General features: G+C 37.9%; 1 protein-coding gene across 1 annotated transcript in view; it reads right to left on the reverse strand.

The window, feature by feature from the left end:
* LOC140227425 (uncharacterized) overlaps window positions 1-24,989 on the reverse strand; it is a 53,259-nt gene that overhangs the window by 13,163 nt on the left and 15,107 nt on the right. The window contains exons 2-9 of the mRNA XM_072307830.1: window positions 5,041-5,307; window positions 4,555-4,689; window positions 3,365-3,531; window positions 2,562-2,766; window positions 1,920-2,128; window positions 1,291-1,602; window positions 653-836; window positions 81-184 (exon numbers count right to left, since the gene is read on the reverse strand). Coding sequence (XP_072163931.1) covers window positions 81-184; window positions 653-836; window positions 1,291-1,602; window positions 1,920-2,128; window positions 2,562-2,766; window positions 3,365-3,531; window positions 4,555-4,689; window positions 5,041-5,299 — 1,575 coding nt within the window. The 5' untranslated portion in view covers window positions 5,300-5,307. The remainder of the gene's footprint in view (window positions 1-80; window positions 185-652; window positions 837-1,290; window positions 1,603-1,919; window positions 2,129-2,561; window positions 2,767-3,364; window positions 3,532-4,554; window positions 4,690-5,040; window positions 5,308-24,989) is intronic.

The following is a 24,989-nucleotide window of genomic DNA, read 5'->3' on the forward strand; positions in this document are numbered from 1 at the left end:
ACCGTTTCGAACAATCGAATTTATTCAAACTGAATTGAATTTACGTTAATAAGTAATGACCATAATCGCTGGAACTTTACCTGAATTCCAGGTAGGATGGACGAGTCTCTGTTGACCTTGTCCAATGCCCACATCATGGCCTGAGAGTGGACAAACCCAGAATGACCGCTAAAAGTTGAGCAACCTGTCCAATCAAACCATAAAACCAAAACAGCATTAGACAAAATATTCATGTACTGCTTTGGTAAACGGCCTCCTAAAACCTGTCCTGGTGTTTTATTTTTTCCATTGAAAAGACACTTAAAAAAGTAGAAGAAGATAGAACATGCCATGCGATTGCATGGAAATAAGTGGTTGAAAGAAAAGATGGTAGTATGATGTTCAATAGACCAATGTTTCAACGACTCCTTACATTCTTAAAAATTTTTCTTCAGATGATTTCGCAATATATTGTCTCGTCGATCATGGGCGACGATCTCTCACAGTTGAGAGATATACCTTCTCTCTTCCCCGCCATGACACTGAATCCAGATTGTCTCTTCTCAGACTATTGTGAAATAACTTCAAATCACACGATATCTAACCGTCTGAAAAAAAGGTTCATCAACCACAAATGATCCCTTTTAAAGAGCACCTTTGAGCTCTCACTAACCTGGATCATGGATCGGGAAGATACCAGCAATCTTGAAGACGTCATAGTGGTCGTATACCACCGGACAGGAACCAGAGCTACAGACGGAGGGAGGGGGGCTGTTGGACCGGATTCCACCTTGCAGGAAGAACTCAAAGTTGTTCGTCTGAATGTTCAGCGATCCGCTTCCAGCCCAGCTTCCCACCTACGAAACACACAGACGGACAAACAGAAATAAACAAACAGACACATACACACACAGAAAGAGAGAGAGAGACGCGCACAGAAACACGAAATAGGAAAACATTGAAGGTCACATTGAGACCAAAGTGATTTTTTTTTTCGATGTTTATACAAAGCTAATTTGACAAGTAGTTACGAAGTTATCTAACAAGCGTAGTAACCAGGAATATAATGAGGCAGTTTCATAGAATATGAAATAGGAAAATAGGTACTGAGTATATCAGCAGGAGACGACAAGATGAATAAAGACTGAAAAAGCCTGTCACTGATCATGTAATATGATCATTTCTTTTGTACGTTCATCAACTAACTAGTGTCTGGCCGTTATGGGGCCAAATTACAACTGGACTACTTCACATGCCATTGTTTTTTACACTCTATCAAATTTGGCGATGATACTAATGAGTCCGTCTTACCATCTGCGTCTTAAAGGCAGCGCCCATAGACTTGTACTGCCTGATCTCGTAGGCCGGTGCCACTGGGTTTCCATGCTCGTCGAATGCGATGCGCCTCCCCGTTACGCCGGTGAAGTCCGCCGTCCGCACGTACTGCTCCAGGAATTCCGCAGAACCAAGGGCCTTCATGGCGCGACACACACCCATGGTGGTGGGGCCGCACAGGTCATCATGTGCGCGGACGAGGGCATCTACGTAGACATGGGCTGCATCGATCATGGCAGGAACATAGGGGTTGCCATTTCCGGCAAGGCTACTGGCTGCCAAGTAAGCCTAAAATCAGAGAAATATGTAAATATCAGTACATGTGTGTAAAATGAAAACTTGATTGCATCAGTGCCGTTATAATGACGACCATGAATACAAATAAGAATATTTACTTTTCTTTTCTTTTTCTTGACTGATCATAGTATAATGTATCCCTGTGGCATTTGATTTCATTTCTTTTTGTTACATTGATAAAATTATGCAGATAAACTGTAAAGGCACTGTAAAGACAGTAATACATAGAGGATTTCACATCGTAACTAGGACAGTGCTTATCATGGCACACACCGCAGCGTGGTTTGCTCCAGTTCCTCCTACCTTACCTGGAACTGAGGGTTGTTGTATTCTCCAGGGCCAATCGTTATCAGACCCTTGGCCGCCATGTTCAGGGCTGCACCTGCGAGCTGAGAATCCATCGTCTCTGCTACGTAGTCACTGCCTACAAACTGGAGTTCGAGCGCTGCCCCACCAGCGGACTGGACGGCAGTCAGAAGGCCGACGGTCTGGGCAGGAGACGCCCAGACCACGACGGCTAGAGACATGGAAGAAGGAACAACAAACATGAACTTTTCGACATTCAAGAGGAGTCCTTCTGGTTTTTAAGCGTATTTTAAATATTCTTAATTAACGTAGAAGGCATCCTGACTGACTTCATTATCTTCTTCTCAAATATTTAGCCAACCACATTCATCAATCCACCCATCTATCTATCATCTAGTGTCTTCCGTCCAAATTCTCATCCAGTCACGAGAAATGCCATCTCCCGTGACATTCATATTCTGTGACAGTCACTTATCGTTGTTGACTCAAATTCCCCTCCTGCTGGTTTCTGCTTCTTTTATCAATCCCGTCTTAACCAAGAGAGAGGCGCAGCTGAAAAGTGAAAGGTGCTTAAACCATTGTTTAGGTGTCTTACGCTCTTCTGCTCCAAAAGAGAGGAAATCTTTTATGACGTCATGGCCTACCTTTGGCATCGTTGTTTCCCACAAGCTGGGCGATGATGGCGTCGTAGTCTGCACCAGCCTTGGGCATTGTGATTAACGATGCGACCTCCACCTGTCCCCTCGCTGCGTCCAGGAACGCATCGGCTCCACCTTCGCCATAGCTCCCCTCACTGTGGAGAACCTGCACGTAAGTCCATCCCAGCTCCGCCAAGAGTTCTACCATGACCTTTTACACGGAGATGATGAGCCAAACATTATAGATACAGCATTACTCCAAGTGCAAAGAAACCTCTCCTTGAGGCAAAAGCGCCTTTCATTCAATACCCGAAAGTAGGATGAGTCTCAACTCTAGCCATAATTGCCCTTATCCATTTACCATGTAGGCCTACGCTTCTTTCAGATACATTTTATTTACTCATAGGCAGTCGAGTCCATGCACCCATGTGGAGATTGTCTCTCAAAGCATTCTGTAGTTGTCGCAGTACTTTCTTGTCAATTTCCTACTTCGATCACTAACGTCGATAGTGTAATAGAAATTTATTGTTGCTTATCATGCAATTTAAAGCAGTGGCGGATCCAGAGGGGGCGCAACCGGCGCACGCCTTACTTTATTTTTTGCTAAAAACAAAAGAAAAAAAAAAGAAATAAATTGGCACCAGAAATATTAGTTGCGCCCCACCCCTTTTTACAGAATTCCTGGATCCGTCCCTGATTTAAAGATATCATAAAGACTGCTCATCATAGTTACACTTGCCTGATAGGAGGCAATTCCATTTTGATTGGTTTTTAAGAACCGGTCTCCGTATCATAAACAAGAAAATTACCTGAGCCTGCACATTGTCGGATGGAATGGTGCGGAGGAACGATCCGTCCATTTCGGCGTCAGTCAGGGACGGGGCACTGGCGGCATGGCTGATCAGCGGCATTCCGATAGCAGAGAGCACCGGTGCCACCGCTTCGGCTTCGCCGCTTGTAAAAGGCCCGATCAAACCTGCCAAGTAAATGATCACATTTTGAGTATTCGAAGTACAGCTCCACAGTTCTCAAGTCTCATTTTAGACAAAAATAATTTCAATCGGTTACACTTACGGCGTCAATCTCCATGTCTCAGTCCGTATTTGTGCTGGCTTCCTTTTTATCATAATACTGATAGACATTATTAGAAGGATGATAAAATGTTTCGGCAATATAAAACAGTACTCAGTATGTCTCTAATACATTGGTCTCGGGTGAGCCTGACCTAAATATTATCTTTTATCATTTTTATATTATTTGTTAGGGTTGACAAATAAAATTGAAGAGGGGGCGTGGCTTATATCTCGCTTCGCTGCTCCTTCATTGTAATACCAGCATGCTGTGAAAAAACGCTGGGGTACGTGATGAAGCTTAGACGTGCATCATCTTCTGAGTCATGCGTTGCTTTTTATAGCTTCTCAGTGCCAAATGTACTGCATTGTAACTTCTATGTATATATATATATATATATATATATATATATATATATATATATATATATTTCAATTCAATTCAAACTTTATTTCATTTTTCGAAAACAACAAAAACATTTCACTTTCTTTGGTAACAGAGAATAAGGTTACATATAATCAAAACAGAGTAAATTGAGAAAACCTAATTGTGGAACCTTGGGGTAACAAATTATATATACATAATTATATATATATATATATATATATATATATATATATATAACCTAGAACAGCTCCATCATGAGGGCGGAGCTGAGTAGGGCCATCCAGCCGCAGTCATTCAGCGGTTCCAGCACCAAAACTTTAAAAATTCATAACTCTTGCATCGATTGTCCGATTTTCCTCAAACTTTCGGTGATGTGTTCTACTATTAATGTTGCTCCTTTCACTCAATCCACATTTCTCTTTGGGTTTTGATTTCCTCTAAGCCTAAAATTACACTCACATATACACACCTTATATAAACAGCAGAATTTAACAAAAGCGGTCGTTGGTTTGTTTGATTTTTTTATGTACAATCTACTCACCTGGTCGAAACACACTGTCCAGGCAGGGCATGAGATGGTCACTCACGTTGACCGCTGTAACGATTTGCGACGCATAGTGGGTGGCATCGCGGACCGCTCGCTCGGGAATACCGCAAGACTCGTAGCGTTCCAAACCTGTGTTTTACGGTAAATTTCAAATCGACGAAGAATGCTACGCAATAGCAGTAGAAGCAACAGTATCAATAGCTATCATATTATGAGAGTACAGAAAAAGAGATACGTCAATGTTTTCCATATCATACTGACGGAGACAAGCAATAATGAAAGTTGTCAAATAGGACATAAGTTAGATTGTATAATGTGCATATTTTCACAGGTGTTATGTGCGTCGAAATTGCCCCAGATAAGCCATAGCATGCACGGACTTAAAAACAATCCAAAACAAACTCTTGTTGACCGAAGAGTCCCATTATTTCATTTTTATTTTTTTTTTCATCGGGGGGGGGGGGGGCGTATTTTGCTCACCGATCTGGAATTTCGGCATCATTATTCCCGACGGCAGGGCGGCGAGAGCCGTTTTCGCTGCTTCGTAGAGTTCTTGATCGGTTTCGGGTCCTTCACACCTCTCCTCGTCGCTTGACTTCCCATAGAAGTCCTGCATGACGCCGATGATGACCTCAGCACCGGTTGTCTGGAACTCCTCGGCCACCAGTCCCTCACACTGGGCCAGCGCGGTGGGCGCAGACAGCGCGCACAGGACGGCGACAAGAATTAGGCGCCTCATCTTTGTGCCTGGAATATGGATGATATTATGAGACAAGAATGATCAGAGTGGGTAGAAAGTAAAATATAGGCAGTCCGGCGAGTGGACAGTCGTCTAGGAGTGTAACTGCAATGTCTTCACGTACGTATTTCAAGGGCCAGCATATGGTCGATCGTCTGTTGAGGTCAATCTCGAATTATACTTGGTAGTCATGGCGTTTAACCGACACCCACGCATTGTAGACGGGATCACATTTTTTTTTTTCTTTTACTGACTGACCCTCGTTATTGGTGGACATCAAAGGACGGACATCGCCTAATACTGTACTCGTGCGTATGATATGGTTCACTGCCGAGGGAACAATAAACTCGAATTCCTTTTATTTCCATGTTTACATATAAATGTTAAAAAGAGCGAAAAAAAAAAATCCAGAAGTTCATGGGCTGTTGTCATGGCTGTCGAATATTGGTATAGCAGTTTGCGTTGGAGGATCAAAGAGTAAATGAATATTCGAAATTAATCACTCTCTTCATTATCATCATAATAGGAAGTAGTAGTAGTAGTAGTAGTAGAAGCAGTACTTAGTAGAAGTATAGTAGCAGTCGTAGTCATGCACTGATCAGGTAGTAGTACAAGTACATGCATAGCAGCAGCGCAGGAATGGTACTGTTTCCCATCGTCATCTCATATCAGCTACTTCGCTCGAAAATATTATTTATCGTTCCTTGATTTTTATTTATTTATTTATTTATTTATTCAGTTTTATTTAAAAAAGAAAGAACAGGGTAGTCACGTTCAGGGCCCAAGGGCCTGCTTTTCAAGTGAGCCCTGTTACAAATAGTACATATTGCGAGTAAAAATCACATAATACAACAGCAACAAAAAAGAAAGCAAACGAACACATAGAAACAAGCAAGATGTGATATCTACATAAGTAATTTTTTTTAGATTATTTTAGAGTTTTCTGATGTTTGAGATACATCTACCGTGGATTTTTTAATTTTATAATTTCAATTTTTGTTTTAATTGTTATTATAATCATAATCATAAATTTGATTATTATCAATATTAATATTATTATTATCATTATTATTATTATTATTATTATTATTATTATTATTATTATTATTATTATTATTATTATTATTATCATTATCATTATTATTATTGTCGTCGTCGTCATCATCATCATCATCATCAATGGCGAAGAATGAACGCATTTGACAATACTGGCGACTCTCTGACATAATAACGGCTGGAAAAGTTTCTTGTCAGAGTTCCTCTAAAGTTTGAGACTCCCCCTCTCCTAATGTACAGAGCGTCCTCACACAAATTTAGGTTGCAATTATCTTCTGTTATAAAAAGTAACGCCTTACTCCATGAGTTCCATTAAACTAATTGTCATGCTTACGTTTTGACGGAAGAAGACTTTGGTACTGTTATTGTAATGTGTTTATTTTCTATATCTGTTTTGACGGGGTTACAACAAGACTACGGGGCATAGAAAAATGTCGTCCTGCTTCGCACAAGTTGCATGTCTGCGCGTGCGCAACATTTATCTGCAGATTACCGCTTGCATGATTAAACTGAATTACAAAACATCTAAACGGAATGGTGATTTTTATTAGCACAATTCATAGTCAGAACAAACTCTATCCAATTTTTCTATAAAATTTCGACTTTTCTCTCTCTCTCCATTAACGAAAGCAGTAAAAACAACAAGTAAAACAAAAAGTTCTCGAAATCATTTCGTTCTCCAATCTCTGATAAGCGTTCGCAGATTCTCTTCAGGCTGTAAAGTATAAAGAGTGGGTATACCATAATGCCACATGCAGCACGCAATGTAACTTCAACCCCCTCCCCCCCCCCCCCTCTCTCTCTCTCTCTCTCTCTGTTCCAAGAGTAGTTGTTTTAGGGTTCTTGCAACACATTTTCATATAGCTGTCGTTTTACAGTTTTTGATGGTCCGACATGCGCATGAAATACCATTTCAATTGTTTGCTTTTACTGATGCGTTACAACCCACTTGAACATGTTGTGGGATTCGTACTTTAAAGGATTATCAAGAGTTTGATCAGTGCCCAATGAGTGGACAATTAAAAGGCTTCTTCTCTTTTAATACGGGTGAACAAAGTAATTGAAACCAGGTATAGTGTCGAGGTATTTAGAATGGCAGGCCCTCAGTAGAAAAGGTAACACTAACACTGCAGATGCGACCTCTTGCAGACAATATTGATCCCATTATCTTAATTATAATGCCCTTGTACTGTTTGCAAAAGAAATTAGAATGGGTTTTCAGAGAAACGCCTTCAACGAGTATCACATTTAATTGTCCTATTTCCCCGTAGCAGATGGGTCAGTGTCGGCACAGCTCTGTACAGAGCTATCAAAAAAAAAAAAAAAATAAATAAAAAAAGTAATTCAACTTTGGAGGGCGACTATTTCATAATTGTCAGCTTGGAGAGCACAATGTTAGTTTTGAGGCAAGGGGAACTAAGCTTCTTCTTTCCATTGATACCTAATTATGTTGACAAATGTCATGCATGACTGAGTACATGAACTTTAAAGACAAAAATGACAAATTGCACTTTTTCCAAGTTTGAGTGTCACATGAAGGAATTATAACAATGAATATCTCACCGAATGGATAAGATCTGTCAATGAAAGTGGTCAGATAAACAGGCCAGCCTGTATCATATACGAATGCAGGTTTGTTTTTTTAGGGTTTCTTCTAACCTTATGGTCCACAACCTTTAACATGGCGACTTTGGGCATAACTTAATCACTCCCACAAAGGCATTATCCATTTTCTCTCTTCATATTCGAGACATGGTTTGTCACTGCGAGCTATGTGTTGAATATGTGAGAGAAAAATGGACTGTGTGGGTTGACCCTTGTGAGAATGACCAAGTTATCGGATAGGTGGCCATGTTAAAGGTTGTGGACAATAAAATGTCTGAGGAAACCCTAAGCACAAAACCCTACCAACACAAACTTGCATTCGTACTGGCTGGTCTGTTTATTTGGCCACTTTTCATTGACAGATCTCATCCCTTCAGTGAGACAGCCATTGTTCCTTCATGTGACACTCAAACTTGGAAAAAGTGCAATTTGCCATTGTTGTCTTTAAAGTTCATGTGCTCAGTTATGCGTGACATTTGTCCACAAAATTAGGTACCAGTGGAAAGAGGAAGAGTTCTTCTTTCCTCACAACTAACATTGTCCTCGTCAAAAAAATTATAACCCATACCCTCAAAAATTACACTGTCTACCTGTTGACAAACGCATAATGTTCAAACTCATATTGCTGACCTACAAGGCACAACATCTTTCCCAACATTCTGGCAGATTTGCTCAAGCAGTATCACCCTCCTCGCATCCTTCGCTCTAGCACCCAAGCGTTCTTCACACACCCAGAACCAACACCTCATTTTATCGGGGCAGATCTTTTGCAGTTGCTGGACATAATCTTTGGAAAAATCTCCCACGAAACATGCGATCTGCACCCAATTTTGCAAATTTCAAATCCACTCTTAAAACTCACCTTTTCTGTCTTCCTTGATTAAGATAAACATACATTCATCCTTTTGATAATTATTGTATTTATTATGTTGAATGTTATTTGTTAGTCATTTTATTTGTATGTTGTATATCTGAATTGTACAGCGCATATAAAGAGTAGCATGTGCTTATTACGCGCTTTATAAATGTAATATTATTATTATCATTGTGCTTTCCATAGCTGACAATATCATGAAATGGTACCCCTCCAAAGTTGGATTACTTTTTTTTTACGCTCTGTGTTATAAGATGACCCTGCAATCAGTGACCCACACCTCACTTATAATACAACTTTATCTACATTGATCTGAGCATCATCTGCGCGGAGAGGCAGAATTCAAATCAAGTCTTCAGTTACTGTAACACACCGTGACAAAGTTTACTCGATTCTTTTAATTGATTAACAAAATGAGTAACCAACATTACAGTATTGTATATGCTAGCTTTATGTGGTCATGATTTAGACTAGCATAATACGAATTCGTTTTGTGTCTGTGATTAAATTTCAAACAATTCTAAAACTCTTAACATCAGTTTTGATTACTGTAACACGTATATGTACTGTGACTTTACGTTAGCTGAAGCAATATAACACATAGAAAATCTTGAACTTTGATCAATTTGTCATGTTCGACCCTAAAACTCTGAATGCGCTTATTTAGCGTAGCGTGTGTAATTTTCCAACAAGATGGTCGGATATGAAAAACTCACTCTTTAAACTTTGATTTGATGCCAAAATGATTAAGACTTGACCATTCTGAAAATTTGATGGTCATGATCCACTTTGTCGTGGAATTGTCCTACTCGCATCTCATGAGTGAACGAAGAATGTCCTGCAAATGCTATATACATGAGGCTAAATGGGTTTCCAGCACATAGAGTAAGTTACAGGGTGTGGAGTGCAGGGATCAAAAAGATCAGAGTTCAGCCTAAACATTCTCTGTAACATTGACCATTCTGGCATGTGGTTCCAAGGGTATTTAAGCGACAGGGCACTTCCATCGCATGAACACTGTGCGGCAGTGGACATGTCTTAAAGACCCACATCAAGCATAATGAATTACTGTTTCCCCTCTACACTTATCATTAACATGATGACGACGGCAAGTGGTTGTGATTTCATTTTCTGCTGAATTTGAACTGTAATCACCAAGAAGCTGAAACATGTAAGAATACTGTCATTCGAATGATGAAAAAAAAAAAAAAACGTTTTGGGGTCGTAACTGCCTTTTGCCCCTAATGTGAATAACCTCCAGGATTACCCAAAATGCTCTGATATTATGGTTCCTGATATTCACATCGACGCCAATAGGGAGACACCGGCAGACTATAGGGTAAACGTAAAACAGGTGATTCCTCGTCGCACTAACCTTGTTGCACATCTGCGCGTGCGCGAAATTAAGTACATAAATTATTACAACTTACAAATTACAGTACTCAACTTCAAAAGTAGACTATCACTGACATATGCATGAAATCGTGACAGAATTTCTACTAATAGTTAGATGTAGACGACGAGGCAAAAAAGAAAAAGAAAAGAAAAGGAAACACGCCCGCGCACAAACATTATAGACGTGTCAATCAGTAAGCTCTTAACAGAATGCATTCTTTCCCATCGATCTCGTAAATCCACAGACTTAATTCTACCTCTTCCCTCCATTTGTTAAATAGATATTAATCATTGTCGCTTCGAAATCTGATAGTAAAAAAAAAAAGACGTAAATGACGCGCATTTGGAGGCAAAATACTGGGAGTGGAGTCGGATAATGGAGTTTTGTGCTCTGTCGGCATTGGGAAGTTGAATGCGATTAACACAAGATTTGCGGATTATAAATGACGCATAACAGACAGCATTGTAACAAAGTTCAACCAAGTCACGATGAAAAGCGGTACATAATGTATCTCTTTCAAAGTTTATTACGCTGAAGGAAGATGTATAGAAACGAGACGCATACATCAGATAAGGGGGAAAATTGCGTTCTGACAAATTTCGTCTTTTCTAAGGATGTTCCTTGCCTGCTGAATATCCTCTGTTGTCATATTATTATTGCACTGGAATTTGGAAGAAAAAAAAAACCCAGCCTGCCATTTTGAAAAAGAGCTAAAAATCGAGTGGGGAAGAGATTTAAGGGGGAAAAAATGCTTTGAACTCAGGTGGCTTTCTCGTGTCACGTTCCAATAATAACTTCTGAATTCAGAAATGATAATGTGATCAATCATTTCTTAACTCGTTTCCGATTTTTTCAACTCTTTCTTTTATTCTATAATCCCTCAGTTTTAACATTTCTTTGATGCTTAAAAAAAGCAATCGACTCTGCCAGATCATGCACTACATTTTGTCTGCTTGAGTTAGAGTCAATTTAACATTGAGACCATTCTCGGTTTCTCTATAATGAGAAGTATAATTGCAAAGGGAGGGGGGAAAAGCGATCAACAGTCATTTTTTTTTGTTGTCTGTTGTGTCTGTCACCATTGCAAGTGATTCAAAGTTAATAATTTTATGATGAAAATAAAACACACAAATTTTCAATATTACCTATAATGACTTATAACATAAATGCAACAGATTAAACTCGTGGATATCGAGAAACAAAGAATGTGGGTCTTTTGACTCATTACGCATTACATCTTTTCTGTTTCATTTTTTTTTTCATTCTCAATGATAACATAATGTGCAATACAGTATGGTAGCATAATACAGCAAAACGAAGTAAAATAACAGTAAGCAAGTGAACAAAGTAATAATTTCACTGAAAGAATTATGACAAAATAAAAATACTAAAATGGCCGTAAACGCCCACATGTTTTCCGTACCTTGTACTTTCATTCCGCGACAGTATCTGTTTGTTTTTTTGTTTTTTTTTACTTTTTTTAAAAATTCAAATCAAAGAGAATGTAGTGTATACGACGTGCAATGTGACCTCTAACATATACAGCAAAATAAGGTTACATGTCGCATATATTTTTATATATCAAGCTAAATTATCAATTATAATCACTGGAAGAATTACAAAAGAAAATAAAAATACCCAAATTCACTCGCCTAGCGTTAGGCCTCCGCGCTTTATACAGGATCTTCATAAATGACTGCTATCATGGCAAATATATACAAATAAGCAACATTTCTTTCTCACACAGGTATAAGTTGACGCTGTAAATTGGTTTTAAAAAATCGAAACGGAGAGCTTACAGCGCGACGAACGATATTGAACAATGGGTACTTCTCCTTTGAATGATTAAAAAAAAAAGAATACCACGAATACCGGTGCAAATAAACTGGTAGCGCGACGTAAAATTGTTGATTTCCGTAAAAGACACTAAAAAAGAAAGGATAAAAACCGTAAACTTACGGCCAATTGTACACAAACGAATTGAATGGACACTGTGTGTTTCGTAAACAAGAGGGAGAGGAAAAGGAAAAAGAGTAAGACTTACTCTTTCGACATGACATGATAATGATTTGGTCGTAATCAATTTCGGAGAAAGCGTTTGGCTGATGAAGGAAAAATGGAAAGAATAAGCAATTTATTACCACGAAACACTATATGGTTGATTTAAGCAAAAAGCGAAAAACTTTTTACTAATTGATCAGGTAGGCAAAAAAAAAGGAAAAAAAAAAAGCTGTTTTACAAGGTGTCATCGCACCTCATCCTGACCGTGATGCTAACAAATAATTTAGTTCTTTGTTTCTTGGAAAAAAAAAACTGAACAAAATTAAAACTTACTTCTTAGTGTAGATCTTTAACTGCAGACAGCAACAAAATGTAGACACAGTGTCAGAGGCAAGCCAAGATTGGAAGGAACTGGGTCTTTGATCCTTGAGGCCCCCAAAATCTCGCGAAACCAGTAAATTGTTTGAGATGGAGCAAGGTCTAAATCGCGTTCTTGATCAACAGGCAAAGTGGAATACCTGCTGGGGTTTGAGCGAATCAGTTTTTACGGGAACCCCGAAACTCTGGCTCTGGATTTTGCAGGAACTGGACTTAGCCGACTTGTTGGGTTGACTGGTTCTAGAGAGAGAACCCTTAACGCATCAAAGTCGGTGGCTAAAGTGAGTCCTGACGAAGTGGTACACACTGATTACATCTCATTTCAGAATTGTGTTGTTTTTGTTATTTTCTTCTCCCTTTAAACCTCTACCGTTATCTAATCGGGGATAAAGGATGCAGCATCACTACCTCCATCCCCCCCCCCCCACACACACACACTTTTTCCCCTCCTGTGATAAATTCACTGATCCGAGGAGTGCGGAGACATAATGGGCTAGCTGCAATTCCAATACCATCAAAGGCAGCGGGCGGGTGTGGTGCGCATGTCTAGAGAAGTGAGACAAAAAAAAAATAATACTTAATTCCACATCTCTGTTGAGATCTCAAGCTGTATATCTCAGCTCCCTTGAATATAATATGGCGAGAACGTCATCGCATGACGTTAAGACGATATTAACAACAGCAAATAGGTAGAGTGCGTGAGTGAAAAGTGGCGTTATCTTATTGAGGTTCTTTTGTCAACTGTTTATATGGTTCCATGTTTCCACAGATTCAATGTTGCCATGAGAGATCAACTTCTTGCTTCTGTGCGGACTGGTGAAGAAGAAAATCTAACAGACGAATTCGCCAAAATCGCTGAGAAGTTAGATTTTGTTGTTTCTATCTTTTGTTGTTGCTGTTGTTGATGAAGCTTTCGTCTTGATAGACCGCCTAAATGAACACAATTTTGCTCAGGAATTTGGATTTAGAAGAGAAAGAGTGAAATGGAGACTTCCTGCGTGTGGCATGCAAACTGGCAAGGGGTTTTGTTTTTGTTGCTGCTGTTGATGCTGCTGCGACGCGTGTCTTCCACTTTTCGCTGTGGTGTGTAGTTTGACTGTTTTTAATACAAAACACTTTTTACATCACACGTTGCTGTTTTCAACACGATAGATATGAGGTATATTTATTATTATGTCTAAGTTTCGAAACAAAATGACCCTTCGAGAACAGGACGGACGGCGCGGGCGCTGCTTCACCACCAACGCCAGAGCCGTACCAAGGCAGCAACCTCAAGGCGGCCTGGGCCCCATTTTATCAAAAGATAAAATCGATTTTAGATTTTCTTACCACACAGGCTGTCATAGACTTACAGTCGAAATCAACTATATAATCAATTTCAATTCTTCATAAAGCAGGGCCATGATGTGAGTTAGTAGCGAGAGAGAAAGAGTTCAGTCTGCAAGACATCTAGGAATACTAAGCTATCTGAGTTAATGTAGGAAAGTGTGTTTTGATAATGTTATCGAATTAAGAAATTTTCATCTGAAGGGGACAGTGATTGCTGGGGAAACGGTAATCTTGATAACACGGGGGCTACGGCAATCAGACAATTAGATTAGCACTGCAGAGACTGCAAAATTGTCTACAATCAGTTCGTGGAGAGAAATTTGATTTTGGACCGAATGCAGACCGTCGATCCACCAGTGAACCACATGATGAATGGGTTAGAACCACGATTAGAACTGACATCTCCGACATATCTGTTTATCTGTTCCGTTCCATACACTGCACGAAATAGCTGGAGGCCCTGTAGCCAATCGAAAATAGCGCCCTCCGGCAATTAACTGGGGGGGGGGGGGGGTCGTTCTTTCGAAGATGATGCTGTTTGTGCAACCCACACTGATACAACCTTGCTGTTGTTTCTTTTTTCCTGCAATATAACACGAATTACTTTTTTCCTGCAATGTTTTTCAGTAATGAATATTATTGGTTATCACGTATGAACTACTCAAACGTGTTTCTTCTTCCATGATACTTGACAATCAAGACAATGCTCACGGAAATCCCACAACGATTACCCATTATCTATTATTTGCAACCCATTAGTTCATGTATGTATCACTTCACAGACCTGTATAGTACTTCATAACAGATGAACAATATGTATAGTAATAGTAAATAGTAAATAGTATATGCGTTTAAAATGCAGCATGTAAAATAATATAAAAGACAGAAAGACAGACAGACAAACAGACAGACAGGCAGCCATACAGTGTATATTAGGGAAGTTTCTCTTAAACATGATCAGATTATTCGGAAAAGGGGTGGGAAGACTATAAGAAAACATTTTTGTATCAAAATATGGTAAATCAACATATTCATTGAGAAATTTTTGCTTACATCTACGTGCTGCCATCTCTACATGGGAACACTACAGCAATATGTGATGTCATTTCAGTAGAAAAGAATATGAAAAGATCAAAACTAACACTTTTATTGACCTTTTTCTTACAGAAGGCACTTAGAGTGGTATGTATGCTGAAACATTTCTCACTAACAGGTAGAGGGAATGTGGACTTTTCATTACCAAACGGGGGAAGCCTATAGATAACACATTAATCCAGTGATAATCATGATTTTTTTTTTTAAAACCGAAAGATGGTGGCGGATGTCATTTTGTTATAATTTTAATAGCTTTCAAAGAGCTTTCCACCACCATCTGTAGTGTCAGATGAATCATCGATATTGAGTTGATCATTCTTTTGCTTATGGTAGTCATGGGGACTTTAAAAAATTGCCATGATTTATTTTTCTAATATATGATTATACAATCGTAAGGACAGTGAGTCTCAGTCTAAATGCAATCATTGCCTTCAAAGATAATCCGGGTATAGGTAACGCTAGGACTCAAGAGACTGTTAAAGGGGCATTCCATAATTTTCATAATTTCTCATCATGCAGCACATAAATCATCAGCTTCATGTATAGATTTATAAAAGTTATTGTGGTTCTTGAGCAGAGAAACGAGAAACCAGTACTTTGAAGAACCTTAAATAAATTACACTGAACAATGATGATGACATAGGAGGCTCACATATTTCAGGAAATGTAGCCGTCCAATTCCTTTACAATACCGCTTGCTTTCAAGTTCACCTTTGTATAGTCTATGCATGCATTCTTCTTTTGTTCTGTTTCCTCGAGCCCCGCTTCATACATTCTTATGGTGAGGCTGCCAGGTCATCATCCATGTTCATTGTAATTTCCTATAAATTTTGAAAACATTCTTATTCTTCATCACAAGCACTATAAATTCTGACTCTCTGTACTCCGTATAACTAATTTATGGTTGTTAAAATGTAAAAGTCTGAAAATCATCCGGAGGTCTCCTTCAAATAAAAACCAAGCAAATTGCAGTTATGAAACAACTACAATCACCAGGAGTCGCATTGGAAATAATAAAAGTTGTCTGTTTGTTTGTTTGTTTTTTAAATTCTAGTTACGTTGAAAGAATATAGGAGAGGAGATGTAGATTAATGGTATCGAGCTCTAGATGAAAGACGGCATGAAATGTGTGAATATTTTTTTTTTCTTGATAAAAAAAAAAAAAAAAAATCAGAGGGCAGGAATCTCAGTCACGTCTACGTCTCTGGGCGCCGAATTTTCTCCTCTTGTATTTTTCCCTCCTTTTTCTTCTCCTTTCTGATTCATCTATGTGTTCAAAGCAATTACTACAATGCTTTTCGGCAAATTTCTTTACGAAGTTAGATATCTTATTTGTTTGAGTGTTTTGTTCGTTTTCATACAAATTTCACAGCCATTCATTCAACCAAAAGTCTCCACAAACTGAGCCCCCACAATGAATTCTTTATCATGATGGTATAGAGGCCCTGACATCCTGAGCATAAATCACAAACAACACGTCTGACACGAGAACAGGAGAGCAACGAAAACAGTCGATGAAAAGAATGTTTATCTATTCTACTGAAACACGTAAAAGGATTTTTCTCAAAGACATGCCGCCTGATATTGAAGACATTGACATGCACTTGACGAGCATCATTGTGCGCGGGATGGGCTCCTCAGCTTCAACGAAGGAGCGCAAGCGCTGCAAGTCACGTGCTGTTGTGGGCGTGTCTGGCCTGTTGAAATGTGTATATTTCTACACCAATGATCGTGTCCGTTACATCCATTGTGATCTCTCTCCGTACCATATGGCTCATGTAATAATGTCATTATAAAGTTGTTCTCATCGAACTACATACCAAGGGCTACTGCAACACAGGAGGTAGAGTAGGCTGAATATCAAACATTCTTATCAGAATATATGTTGGGGCGAATATACGCTCCATGTATCATCTCTCATTTTTCCATACTTTGATGAGATCATGTGATCTTTGAAGGTGGAGGTTTGTATGGTGGTGTCGATAACGAAGATTGGGTTTACGGTTCACCTTGTGGTAAGTCCTGAAAAAGACTGTTGGGAGAGGAGATAGTAGTAGACAAATGAAAAGGGACAGATGAGAAAAGGAGAAGCGAGATTGAGAGTAAGCGAGAGTAGAGGTATTCTTTCTTGAAAATGTGTGAAGTCCTGAAAAGGACTGTCAACCAGAAGAGACTCCTGCGGACGGACAGCCAAGCTGTCCGGAACGTCAAGCCTTCTCTCTCTCAGCTCTCCTTGCCCTCTATTCTTTTCAAGAAAGAATACCTCTACTCTCTCTCCCTCTCCATTTCGTTTCTTCTTTCTCACTTCTTCCTCTTCATTTATCTACTATCTCCTCTCCCTACAGTCCTTTTCAGGACTTACCACGGGGATGGTGAACCGTAAACCCAATCTTCGTTAATTGTTTGATCTTGTTTCCTTTTTCTTGTCTCTTTTGACGAGCTTCAACTTCAACTCTTGTACTACTGTACCTCACAATGATTACATCAAATGTTTTGTTTTCGTTGCTTCAACAACGATAGCGCCAAAAACTATACCCACGAGTTTTCGGAACACACTAACAATGAAAAAAAATTCAGCACTTTTTGCACTTGAACATCATATTTGTCATTGGTTCCACAGAACAACGTGCACACACTTAAACAAAATCATGCTAGAAAAAGAAACGCAAGAATGTGTGCGAGCATGAACATCACTGAAGTTATGTGTATAAGGTGGATTGTGACCGAAGAACAGTGTTTAAACTGAAGACTAAAAGCGTACTAAATAATCAAGTGCGAAGAAAATATGTGGACCAGGTTATCTTTTGACCATTGGCACGAGATCACTTCGGACGAAGTAAACAATCTGAGGTAAACAAGAACGGACAAGAACGGAAGTTGATGGTTTGATGAATGATCATAACAAACCCAGCCGTTCAAAAGAAAATTGGCAGAAAGGGACCCTAACGATACTAACCATTTACTTATCTATTGCATGGGCCCTAAGGGATTTTGTTTTCCTCATTTACGACGCAAATCACAAGTTTTCTCGGCTTTAGAATGAGTTAGAAAAGAACAACCTGTTATTTGACCACCAAATATTATCTTTTTTTTTTTTTGGGGGGGGGGGGGTATCAGTGACGACAATAATACATTCTAGATATTTCCTGAATTTCCCATTCATCTCCAGGTTACGCCCCAGCAATCCGCGCACGCCAAGTCATTGAACTTGGCTGCATAAATCCAGGAGTCGTTTTTGCGTTTTTGCTTAGAAATTTACGACCAAATCTTTCCTAAGGCGAGTAGTTTCTTGTTATTATTAAATGCCTTTAAGCATCAATTCTTTTTTTTAAAGAATTCGTTTGGTCAATTGGTTCCATTCTGGGCAGAATAAAGGCATATCTGTCTCTTTCTGAACACTCAATTTCTGGATATACAGTGGTTCAGTGATAGTAAATAATATTTCCCGTATACGGAGACAAGGTCATTAATTTCTATAATATTGTGTTATATAAGCATTAATACTATCAAAGAGTGAAGTTTACATCCTTGATGGATGATACATGTACTTCGAATAAAGGATCCGGAGTTCAACTGGTTTCAATTTGGTGTCAAAAGATAGGACTGATATTCATCAGTTTGTGTATGAAAACTGATAGCATTGAAAGGTCCCTGTGTAATATTTTCTCAATGTGGCATTTTGTCAAGTGCATATTAGCAATTTGGCGATCGCGATGTTTGTGGCTAATTCGTTCAAATTGGACCGACTCCCCCCCCCCCCAAAAAAAAAAAAAAATAAGTGCTGAACCATGAACATAATAATATATATATTATATTATATATATATGTATATATATATATATATATATATATATATATATATATATACATATATATGTTCTTGAACTATTTTGAACATCCCTTGAGTTTAGAAGGAAAAAAGGGTGTTCTTGTTGTTGTTGTTTTTTTAACAAGATCTCTTTCCTGGGAAATCTACAGTATATACGAAATATCTAGCCAACCACTATTTACTGATAAATTTTTTACATGTCATGGTATTGAACATAGTAGTCAAGAGAAGATTATCGTAACTGTGTAATAGCCTATAAAGCATTGGCCATTGATTAATTCACCCTCAAAAAAGAAGAAAGCAAGTACCGGGTGTTTCCATTAAAAATTGTCAGATTCTTTAACATCAATTCTTGTGAATTTCTTAATGAACCCACTTCCATAATTTTTCATGGAAATCCGTAACGTTCAACTGACACGTAACTCAATATTCTTTGTTATCATTCTTATCAAAAGATCATAGTTTTTGTTTTAGTTCTCCTGTTTTTCTTTCATTCACAATGATGTAGCTTTACTGGAGTAGAACTGATGGACTTTCTTTTTGAATAAGAATAGTAATTTCTCATAAGATTTCTGGAAACTCACTGTTATGCTATTGCTCTACCTCGATATCATAACAATGTTTGCATTTTTCATCTCCCAATGTCGACGTCAATGGTCTGGATGTCTGTCAAGTATGACTGCATCTTGAGCTGAATTCAAGGGCTTAGACTATAGATTTAGATCGCGGCACCCGCGGCAATCAAAATCATCCGAGAAAAAAATATCTCCAGCTACCTTTTTTTTTTTTTTTGTTAGGTAGTACTGCTGAGAAGAAAAGATCTCTAATATAGATCCTTATATTGGTTATTATTTCTATACATAATATAAAAACGAAGTTCATTCACCTAAGATCTCAACAAATTAAGTGAGAGACGACCAGCAATGTCTGCCGAGATGGCAACTATCATAGGGCAAAATATGCATTATCTAAGCTTAATAAATGGTCTTTTCAAAATCCATGCCCTTCCAATCTCTCTAACCACGCCCCCTTTTTACGAAAATTTTTCAGGTTATACAAGGACTGTGACCAGTCAACGACCTCGTCCACGTTCATTGTGTGTTTGGCACGCAACAAGGGTTTTCGTTCGTTTTTCTTCATTACGTTTTTAAACGGTTTTTTCCCCAAAGGTTGGTACCTTGCGCCTGCCCAGACTCACATCGGACGACTTTAGTTTGCCATTTGCGATGTCTGTGAAATAAAAGAAACCTGGAAACACATAGAATAGATAACTTGCATCGTCAAAGTGATGATCATATGACTTTCATTAGGTGATGTTCGTTATTCCGAAGGTTCGTTAATCGGAAAATGAAAGAAGGTTCAATATTCCGAAGGTTCGGTATTCCGAAATACACATATTTCCTACACCAAGAAAGTTCGTTAATCCGAAAATAAAAAAAGGGTTAATTAATCCAAATATCTGAAGAGTTATTCCGGAGGTTTATAATTCTGAATATGAAATAAGGTTCGCTATTCCAAAGGTACGGATATCCGAATAAGAAGTCACTTTCGTTGTTTCGAACGTTCGTTAATCCGAAAATGTAAAGAGGTTCGTTTTTCCGAAGGTTCGAAATCCGAAAATAAAATAAAGTTGCATACTATCTGTACCTTCGCATTTACGAATTGTGTTTCGTTTTCGCATCAACGAGCCTTTAAATAAAGAACCATACTCTACATAGACCTCATGATTTACATGGCAAATTACACTTCGGATAATCTGGGACATGAGATAAATCGGTTACAATTCGTTTATCCGGAGGTTCGTTATTCCGAAGGTCCGCAATTCCGAAAATGAAGTAGGGTTCGTTTCTCCGAAGGTTTGTTCATCCGAAAAAGAAATAGGGTCCAATTTCCAAAGATTCGTTAATACGCACCTTCTTTTCACTGTCGAAAGAACGGATACGGACTATCCCCGCTATATAGAATGCGGAACGAGTGCCGGTATAGGGGATTCTATCTATAGTAGTCTATATTATATTTGTAAAGGAGATTTGTATACATTTTAATAAATTGATTTTGTCTTACATTTAAATGATAAAAGAGAATTCAAGCAGACAGTCGTTTACTATAAGTAGAGTATAATATCTATATAGCAGCTGTGCTTCATTGTTACTTTTATAAAAAGTGCGGTGTTGCCATACTGCATCACGTACTGTATTATTACGTAAAATCCCTTCATTCTGAATACCACTAATGATACCAAATTTGCTTTGTGTTGTGAGATACAATAAAATGAAATGTAGTCAGCACTGTAAGAATACTTACAATGTAAGATTTGGTGAACTTGATAAAGATAAGAATGATGACATTTTGGAAAGAATTTTTAAGCCAGATTTGATTTTCATATTTTTCAAAGGATTCATCGAGGAAGTTCTGTAACAGTTTAAATCTAATATTTGGTTTCAGTGTGCACCATTGTTATCACAATAGAATAATAACAACTGCTTTGATAATTACGATGAAACAATGATTAATATATTCTTGTTACAGGAAAGCTGGTATGATAACTCGTTTCAGACATTGCAGCGCATATAGCACACTGACAGAAAACAATATGATTTTGAAATAAATGGAATGGAATTTGATTTAATTTCTTATATCGCTCAAAAATTCATATCACTGGATATCAAAATTATCATATCGGAATTCAAAACATAGAAACCAAACACAAAAGTAGACGAAATGGTGCATGAATATGCAAATCACACAATATTAATACTTAAATGAATGACAGAACCAAAACTTAAACTTCAAAACGAAAAAGAAAAAACTGAGAAAAGTGGGGGAAAGTAAGGCTTTTCATGCGGTTCTACAGTCGGTTCTTTCTTATGAGATATAAATTATACATAAGCATAATCATTTTAAATTTCACTCATATCATTGCTAAGAAAAAACGCAAAGCACTCTTCCAACACATATTTTAACGAAGTGAATGTTCTCAAAATTGGGAGACATTTTGTAGGTCGGGTTCACGTGTCAGCATGAAGTAGGTTGGGTTCACGGGATTATGGATGGTTCCCTATCACGTCAATAATTGCAAACATTACCAGAGCACATCTCTGGAAGGCATCAAGGATTAGAAATTAACAAAGCACCCCAGGAGGTTCATGAATCAGTCATAGCTTGGTGTAAGGATGACTTTTGTTCGCTCATCACACCAAAGAAGCCGGCATCACCAATGAACGAAGAGACGCAAACTAACAAAATACATCAATCCATATGCACGACATCCACCTTGTGGCATTGAACCCGACACCACATTGCACTTGACAAAGCTTCGATCTTTCCACACAGCCAGCTATCTTTTTCAAGCAACCCCCCCGAAAAAAAAGATATGGAGAAAGAAAAGAAAAGCAAGCTTTTCTTCTCTATTATACTGTCTCATCAATTTCTTAATAATTCTTCTTTTTGTTGCTAACATTAGCTTCTGAAGCTTTCATTCGTTCTCTTCTTTGTTTTTGAGAATTCTTGACATTTGGCCACAATTTCATCCCAATTCCAGACAATGCTCTACCTGACATTAATAGCTCGATTATATGAAATATCATGCACCTGTCATGACGAACAGAATGGCACAAGTTTTATCCAAATAGAATACGAAAAAGAAGAGGCTGAGAATGCTAAAATTGTGCACGTTTTCACCGAATACACGTAAATTTGCTGAGTCTATAACCTCAAAATATTTTCCACTCGCTTGTAGCCTACATGCACACACACATACACACACACACGCACACATACATACTGAAATAGTATTATTATCACTAACATATTTTTTTTTTCATTCTTTACTCCTGGCATTCGTTGTTGCTTTTAAGGCATCAGTAATTTGATGCTGATCTTCCGTTAATGAATTCTTGAGTCAAATTGTATTTTTTATTTGCAACTAATTTAAAATCACTTACAATGAAGATACATCTTTTTCCTATTGACGATGTCCACAAAGGAAATTTAGGGGAAATATCTGTAGACTTCAAAGGACTTCATAATATACATTCTAACTTCATCCATCTGTCCATAGGTTTCGAATCACATCACTGTTTAGTAAAAACGGGGTAAACTTTGTTACTCCCTATACTGCCATTATGTTAGGTCGGATTTGATGACACTTCAATCATTCTATTCGTTTATTTTTATTTTACTGAATAAAGAGAACCAGAACATGATCATGCTGGAGAAAGACGCGTGAAAATTGTTCTCCGCATTTAAGCGTACTTTATTATACATGGAGTTAAATCAACCAAACAGTACAGTAGAAGTTTCTTTACATCAAGACAAAACAAAAAAGAAACCCAAATCTTCACTTAATGTTTCCTTCTTTTTCTTTTTCTTTTTTTTTTGGGGGGGGGGGTCATAGAACATGGTATCCGTTTCATCAAGACATTGCATTCTTGCAATAACTTATAATTCCCGGGTATGTGTTTTTCGGGGCTTTTTGTTTTTTGTTTGCTATTTTGTTTGCTATTTTGTTTGTTGTTTTTGGTGTTGTTTCTGAGGAAGAATATTTGTAGTAGGAAACTTGTAGTTAATATGATTATTTTGTGTAACGACTAGTGACGACTGAGAGACGTATTCAGCAATATTAACATGACATGGCGACAATTTCACCGGTATAGAAGGAATAAATAAATAAATGAATGAATAATTGATTAATAATTTATTACTTCAATAATTAATCAAATAATGACTTTAATTATATAATTAAATTAATCAATTGATTTAAGTACAAATAATCAAACCAATCTGTATTGTTCGAAGGTTTCAAAAACGCGAAACATTTATCGTGTTTTCCCACATAACCTGTATTTGGGCCAGTGTAAAATACAAGTTTGTGTCGTAAAATAATCCGTTCGCTATTATTCCTGCACCTGTAACGGTATACTGGATCATAACTACAGTTGTGTAAGTAAGTCAAGTCTGAAAGAAAAGCAACGAACTATATTAATTTTCAATCCTGGGTCACTCTCGTTATTACGGAGGAAGGGATCGCCTGAGATCATAAAATGAATATTAGTAATAAGCGACTTTTCATTTCTATTTCTATTACCATCCTCTTGCTCTTCTTCTTGACTCCTTCCTTCGGTTTCCTCCAGTCTTCTCTTCTCCTCTCGCTTTCTCATCTTGTCATATCTTTATAGTTATTCATAATTATTTGGATTCTTTCCGGTTTATCATGGCATCATCATTGCTACTTGTACGTGTGTTCTTCTTGTACGTAGTACAGTGGAAACTCGATAGAAAGAGATCTGTTATGACAAACTAATTTTCCGGTCCCAATGTATTTATTTCCTTTGTTTTTTATTGTTCATTGACTAATGGTATAACAAAATATCTTATATAAAGAACAAAATTGTCTTGGTCCAAAGGATCTCGCTATACTGAGTTTCCACTGTACTGTCTACAGTCAATCCATCACCTCGCACCTACTGAAGTGGTCTCACTCTTTCTTTATCCCTTTAATGAACGTCTTCTATGCCAGTTCATCTCCTCTCTAACTAATTATCCTTCTTTCATTCTCTTCCATTTGGCCCTCTCCATGTGTTTGGCTATGTGCATGGATCAGACACAGGGTACCCCTTGTGTTACATTAGGGGCAAAATATGAACTTTACTTTGTTTAAAATCTAAAAACACTGTGTTACCATGATCAACACATCTCACAATGTGTACCTATGAATTTTCAGACCTACAGCACTTTGCATTTCCAAGTTGTCAGCCATTAAGAACACCCCAGTTACCATGATTACTATGCGTTGCAATGGAAAGCAATGGTCACGCTCATAACTTAGTGTCTTGTTAAGCCACATCATTTTCGGTAAATTAATTCACACCAATAACTGAATCATTAAAACCTTTCAAAACTCTGTTACTAACCAAAATATCACAGAACATGAACAAATTAGTCAAATATTCCATATTATTGGAAGGAGAGAGGATGTCATTCTGCACATTTGATTTGCTCATAACATTTCGTGTCCACACTGGAAACCAATGACAAAATGTTGACTCATTCAGAAAATTAATGAAGCAATATAGAGATTGCATTATTTTTCATTTATGTTCATTACTCTTTGGACTTAGGCTGAATT

The sequence above is a fragment of the Diadema setosum genome, chromosome 4 (assembly GCF_964275005.1).
Source record: "Diadema setosum chromosome 4, eeDiaSeto1, whole genome shotgun sequence".
Lineage (NCBI taxonomy): Eukaryota > Metazoa > Echinodermata > Echinoidea > Diadematoida > Diadematidae > Diadema > Diadema setosum.